This window comes from Octopus bimaculoides, chromosome 17 (genome assembly GCF_001194135.2).
Source record: "Octopus bimaculoides isolate UCB-OBI-ISO-001 chromosome 17, ASM119413v2, whole genome shotgun sequence".
NCBI lineage: Eukaryota > Metazoa > Mollusca > Cephalopoda > Octopoda > Octopodidae > Octopus > Octopus bimaculoides.
Genome location: NC_068997.1, coordinates 36917261 through 36924482, shown reverse-complemented (window position 1 = coordinate 36924482; position 7222 = coordinate 36917261). Strand labels below are relative to the sequence as shown.

The 7222-nt window shown below is 36.0% G+C and overlaps 1 protein-coding gene across 1 annotated transcript in view; it reads right to left on the bottom strand.

Moving 5' to 3' along the window:
* Positions 1-439: 439 nt before the first annotated feature.
* The window catches only part of LOC106871634 (cilia- and flagella-associated protein 52), a 52247-nt gene continuing 45464 nt past the window's right edge, over positions 440-7222 (bottom strand). Inside the window, exons 5-7 of the mRNA XM_014918209.2 lie at positions 6122-6443; positions 3673-3910; positions 440-724 (exon numbers count right to left, since the gene is read on the bottom strand). Coding sequence (XP_014773695.1) covers positions 554-724; positions 3673-3910; positions 6122-6443 — 731 coding nt within the window. The 3' untranslated portion in view covers positions 440-553. The remainder of the gene's footprint in view (positions 725-3672; positions 3911-6121; positions 6444-7222) is intronic.

Genomic DNA, 7222 nt, shown 5'->3' with positions numbered 1-7222 from the left:
TTCCAGGCATTAGACAACTTTTAGCAAGTAAAAATGTTCAAATCTGAAGAAGATGCAAAAGCAGCCTTTTGTGATTTCATTACCTCTTGCTCTCCAGAATTCTTTGTTGCCAGCATAAATAAGCTACTGATAAAATGGCAAAATTGTATTGATAATTTAGATACTTCGATTAACTGCATTGCTTTTTGTTGAGATAAAGAAAAATAAACTTTCAGTTCAACATTGGACATTTCATTCTTAATGAGCTGATATTTTTGATAATGTAGTTTTGGTACAGTATGTCTAGAAAAATGAAAGTTGGGATTGTCATTACTGGACCACCCAGGTTTGTTCAGTAAGAGCTGACTTCAAGCTTAACATCTACCTTCAAACATATGAGGTACTACATTAGTATATTGTCCATGATATAGTGAGCTAAGGTAAAGGATAACAAGCATAATGAAAAGGTTCACATCTTTATTGAACTAACAACTTGCACAAATACTTTGCATTGATTAATTTTTAACAACAGCAGTATCAATCTCAATAATATTTCATCTAGTTTTATATCATCTTAAGTACTTTTTGATGATTCAGTAAGGAAAGGGGAAAGCCAGCGAAGAATTGCACCTTCTTCTCCAACACTTATCATATATGTTTGATCAGGACTTATCTTCACTCTCTTGATACTACCTCCATGGCCAACACCAATATGTGTAACAATACCTTCTTCATACAGCCACACCTGAAATTCAATAATGAAAACAATGATAATAAATGGTTCCTAATGAAAGAAAATGTGAATATAGTTGATTATATTGACTCTTGTAGTTATACATATGTACAACCCATTCTAAGAACAACCATGTCTCTCAGAAGATAAAAATGAAGTCATTCACTTTGCTTTTACAGAAGAGCTAGTGATCCAATCCTTGATGATTGAAGGGGGAAATAATGAAAGACCTTTCTAAAGTTCTTTCATTGGATTATTTTCTAAAAGTCCGTGGACTACATGTTCGAGTTAGTTTGTGTTAGTAGTCTGTCTTGGAGAGATTTTGAACAGGAGTTCATTGAAACTTCTCTTGTAAGAATTTTTGCTTTCAATGACCTGTCATAAAAAAATTGTGAATCTTTCAAACTTCAGTGAAGTTGAGGAGGTGGATTGGGATTGTTCATGTTACTGTATGTTTTAGTTGTTGTTCTTGTATTTGTTTTTATTTTGCACTTTCTTTTGTAGTAGTACTTGTGAGTGTATATGGGTGATTTCATGACAAGATTTCTACCTCTCCATCTCGTCCTTTTGCATTTCTTTTCACTTGGAATGGCCTTTTTTTTAGTTATTTTTCTTCTTCATCATGATAGTTCTTCTGCAATGGTTCTATCCTGCCCTTGTTGCATGATGAAGTTTCTGAATCTGACATGTTTGCATTGGGAGGAAGATGTAGATATGTAAGTGTGTGAGTTTTTCTCTATTGATAGATTGTAGATGATTGAGGATCTCCCTTGCCTTAGTTATGATGGTAGTAGTGGAATTGCATTTCCCTGGGCTTTGTATCTGCATTTGTCCCCCCACCATCTATTATTACTGCTGCTGCTCCTGTTGTTAGTACTGTTGCTGCCACTGTAGTTGTTGGTAGTAGTGCTTCTGTTGTTGCTATTGATGTTCTAATCAATGCTGTTGTTGATGTTACAGCTGGGCTCCTCTTTGTTTTTTTGTGGGATAAGGACCTTCAAGTTGTTGGTACTACAACATATGTAGCATCTAGACCTTCTGCATATTTTATAAAGTTCAGAATTTTATTTAGGTTTTCCAGTTTAATCTGGATTAGGACTTCAAACCCAATTCCAAACCAGTTTTCCTGGCAATGCATTTTAATATCTAAAAATGAATACCCTCTTTCTAGGACAACACGTACCACTACCTATCATATGTCCAGTTCTGAACAGCACATCCAACATTCATACCTTTGCCACTTGCTTGCCTATATATGTTGAAATAAGGACAACTATCCTCACTTCTACACAAGACGCTAGGATGCCTCTGAATATGTGCTTCTGAGAAGAATCTTACTCTGATTGTTATAGCAATTGACTCCAGCAATGAAGTCAGTATCATAACATATTCCTCTCCAGTATTTCTTTTATTGGTTGTTAATTGACCCACAATGGTATATGATGATTTTCCTAGCCACTCTTACAATAAGCTCTGTTAAATTAGCATGCTTCTCCTCCATATAAATTTATTCGATTGGTAGATGCAGTGGCCACATGGAATGTGTTAGTGATGATTGTAGTGGAAGAAGTACTATTTGTATTATTGATGCTGTTGCAGTTTGTCTTCTTTGGGACCATCAGGCTTAGGAAATTTTCATTATATTCCTTTGTAATTTCAGTGTTCTTGCTGTTGTTATTGTTGCTGCTATTGGCACAGTTCTTAATTATTGTCACTGTTGTTACTGTTCTTGTTTTATCTGATGTTGATGTTGTTTTCCTGTTGTGTTTTTTTTTTTTCCTAATCATAGGTGCAGGCATGGCTGTGTGGTAAGAAGCTTGCTTCCCAACAACATGGATCCAGGGTCAGTCCCTCTGCATGACACTTTGGGCAAGTGTCTTGTACTATTGTCACAGGCCAACCAAAGCCTTGTACATGAATTTGGAAACTGAAAGAAACCCATTGTGTACATATATGTGTGTCTTTGTATCTGCATTTGTCCCACCCCCCCACCATCGCTTGACAACCAGTGTTGGTGTGTTTACACCCCTAGCAAAAGAAATTAATAAAGTAGGTACCAGGCTTAAAAAAGTAAGTACTAGGAGCAATTTGTTCGACTAAATAATTCTTCAAGGCAGTGCTCCAGCATGACCACAGTCTAATGACAGAAACAAGTAAAAGATAAAAGATGGCAACAACATTGGTATCACTTTCAAACGTACCAAAATTCAAATTGTTCTCCCTCTCTTAGTTTGTCTGCTACATCCTCTCACTCTCTCAATCTTGTGCTTTTCTCTTTCAAATAATATGAATTCGTTCAAATCGTGAATTTCAAGGAGAAAATTAGTTTTGGTTGTTTGGAGAAAATTCAAAATGCTTGACACTTTGATTGGGATAATTTCATTGGACTAAAAGATGAGCAGAAGAAAACAATGTATCTGCAATCACAGCACCCATAATGTCAATGAATGATGCTAACAAACTTTGGAACCTCTATGTGGTCACCCTATGTGCTAGCAATAGCAATGAAGTCATCTTCAAATTTCACCATACCATCTTGAAACTAAGGATGCACTGGATAATGTGTTTTTAAACAGAATGCCTGAGAAAAGGACAGGATGTTCATGGTTGAAATGTCATTGATTATTGGTTTCCAGAATAGGGGCTTACCTGGGGCTAAACAATGACGACAACAATTATGGATAATAAATAGACCTATAGACAATCAATAAATTGCAGAACTATTAAAAAGTACCATACTTATATCTCGTTCAAGTAATTAGTGCCATGAAAAGCAATAACTGTTAAATAATTCTTACAATTGTGTAAATGCACATAACTATCTAATCTGATTTAATATGGTAAATTGTTTAAACTAAGTAAAAGAAGTTACAGAGTGAATAAAAGCTTAGAAAGTCTTTGAATAAACCAGAAAATGCTGAAGAGAGAGAATTAGAAAACAAAAGGTGTCTCAAACGAACCTTAATAAGATGATCACCTCCACCAGTTATAAAATATTTGCCATCTTTGGAAATATCCATTGCATTAACTGATCCTGATTTAGCAGCTTCTAACTCACGGATCTGGGTGCCATCGGTTACCTCCCAGTAAGCAACATTACGGTCAGTTCCACTGGTAATGATCTGACAATTGTCTGGATAAATGCATGCACACTGGAACAGAGTATTGGCAAAAATGACTGCATCACGCTGGTAATTTCTAGAAAGAAAGAATAATTTGAAAATGTTAACAAAGAAGTGGGAACAACAAGAAAAGAAGTTGTTGGAACAATAATCTAACACAGTGTTCCTCAAACATCTTTGATTCCTATTTTATTCGGAGGGACTCTCCTAGCTATTCATGTTTAAAAAAATCATATTGAAGTTTTATAATTAAATATTAGGAATTATATAAAAAGAACTGTTAAAATATTTTGTGTATTGTAGAAGTATAACCAATTTATTACAGATAAATTTTAACAGCAAAATCTTATATGAACTTGGGTTGAAAACCACTGATCTAACATCTTAAAATGAGTTTGGAATTTTTACTCAAGCCAGATTATTACACTTGGATATATAAGATTGTTCTGAGGTTTTTTTCTTTTTCTACTGCATTATACCATTGAAGGTAACTGATCTGTTGGTCCTGTCAATATAAGGCTCTCTTGGAAAGAATACACAGGTGTGATTTCCTTTTAAATGCTCCAAGTTTATGGAAACTCAGTTAATTTGTAGCTAAATGGAATGATCTAGAAAGAATTGTCTTGGCCATGGATGCAGTACAGTATCAATATTCATTTAGCTTGATACAGCATGGATTTCATCGGATGTGACTTCCAGTTTTATATGAAACTGGAAGTCAGGCAAAACCAGGTATTAAATTGTCAAACCATATTTGTTGAATCTCTTGCCTATTTTTCTTTTGCTTTGATACTTAATTCATCTCACCCTCCTGAGCCAACAAATTATCTCTCCATCCACTACCGTACATGTATGAAACATGATCATGTATGGAAAAATGGAGACCACCTCCCCTTGTGGGATGAAGTCAAAATAATAGACAGAGAACACCACTGGAAAATACGAAAACTAGAAGAAGCAGCACATATGCTAGGACACAACAACCGCCTAAGCAGACCGAGTGCAGATATGAATAGCATATGGGAACCGGTATTAGGGAAGGATTTATAAGCCCTGAAATTCACTCCATAATTGCCCACGGGCATATGGTGTAGTGGTTAAGAGCACGGGCTACTAACCCCAAGATTCTGAGTTCGATTCCAGGCAGTGACCTGAATAATAATAAGAAGAAGAATAATAACATCAAAAAAATACCTTAGGAATGAGAACCCAAGTTCGAAATTTCCCCAAGACACCTGATGAAGGCTGGGTATATCAGCCGAAACATGTTAACAACAAACAAGATGAGGACAAATATGTACATAATTCCTCATCTCTTAAATATAGAACTGTACATTACTTATGTTCCAGAGATGGTTTTAGGCTCTTAAAATGTTTAACATAATGAGTAATGGGACACTTGAGAGCAGTAAACAACCTATCCTGGGTTATGTATGATTCCTGTGGACAAGGGAAATAACTCTTTGTGAAGTAACTTTCAGAAATTGATTGTCTCCCTTACATTCAAATTGATTAATTGTCTTTCATGTTTAATATGTAAAACTTATTCCGTTACTAGGTGACAATTTTTCCATTGAACAACAGTGTCAGCTCAGTTCATTCTATGTATTCCTTAAATTTTGCTGCACAAGGACATCGTGTTAGCTGTCGCATCCTCTGAGATTGCTGCAACTTTGCTGCCTTGTGGCAAGACAGCACACTCAACATTTAAGCTTCCTCTGAATTTGACAACAACTGACACACCTACTTGCAACATCAGCAAGAGCTCAGACAAGGCACAAGTGTTAAGAAGGTGCCAGCACATTGTGTGGGATGAATGCACCATGGCACACAAAGGAGCTTTTGAAGCACTTGATAAAACTTTGAAAGACATCAGAGATTGTCAGAATCCAAATGGAAGTGTTACACTCCTGTTGTCTGGAGATTTCAGGTAGACTCTTCCAATTATTCCCAAAGGAATCTGGGAAGATGAAGTCCGAGCATGTCTTGTGTCCTCTTCATTGTGGCACCTGGTCGCAACATTGAATCTCAACACCATCATGAAAGCTGAACTGTACAGAGACCAACTGTCAGCAAAATTTGCTAAGGACATTTTGACACTTGTTGATGGCAAGATGCCTCTTGATTCAGGTGAAGAAATGCCACTCAGCCCACTTTGCATCATTGTTAATACTGCTGAGGTTCTTAAAACCCCAGTCTGAAGGAAAATTATCACAATCTCAATTGGCTGAGTGAAAGAGCGATACTAGTTCCAAAAAACAGTACTGTAAGTAAAATTTTTACTTACTCAAGGTTCCATATGATACATGTACCATCAGTACTGACTGACACACACTGTATGCCATTGGGGAAAAGTTTTATTTGGGTGACACATCCTTTATGCTCCTTCATTGATTCAATAAGTGAAGTTTTAAAGATGTCTTTTGTGTATGTATTTCCTATTTCAATTCGCCACACCCTCACTTGGCCTTCTCCACCACCACTGATGATGCGATTAGAATCCGCACTGAATGCTATGGAAGTGACACCTCGGTTATGAGCATTCTCAATTTGGTACATCAGCTTACCCGTCTCTGGATAATGTGCACGTATCCTACCATCATTCCAGGCTGTCAATAACACAAATTAAAAATATTAATAAGATAAGTAAAACTGAATGTATCAAATAAAGCTGTATAGAACAGCTATACAATATGTATGAATAGGACAACTATATTATATATATATGTAGAACAGCTATATTATAAGAAAACCCTTTAGATAATTTAGAATACAATATTTTATTATTGCTTTATATAATATTTACTTTGACTAAATAAAAGGTTAATGTGTGTAGCAAATGAACACATTCTCTATCCTAGTCCTTCTGTTCCTATATTGTTATATTTATAGTTTGTCATGAAATATAATATAGAATATCACATCAAGTTCTTATGGTACAGCTTATTTATTATAAATGTTCATTTGCCGTGATAAAATATAGGTTTGGTTTATATATATATATATATGAAGACCGGGAAAGAGATAAAGCAATTAAGAATTAAGAGAATTAAGAGTATGAAGACCGGGAAAGCCCCCGGCCCATCAGGAATCACTGCAGAGATGCTCAAAATATCTGGCAGTGTTGGCTATAGCCTAGTCACCCGTATTACGAACCAGGTGATACACGAAGGAGTCATACCCAATGACTGGTGTAGCAGCATCATAGTCAACTGCTACAAAGGTAAAGGTGACGCTTTAGATACAAATAATTACAGAGGCATCAAGCTGTTTGATCAGGTTATGAAAGTTACAGAGAGGGTCATAGCCCAACTAATTAGGGAGCGAATCAATTTAGATGAGATGCAGTTTGGGTTCGTGCCAGGTAAAAGCACTACTGATGCCTTAT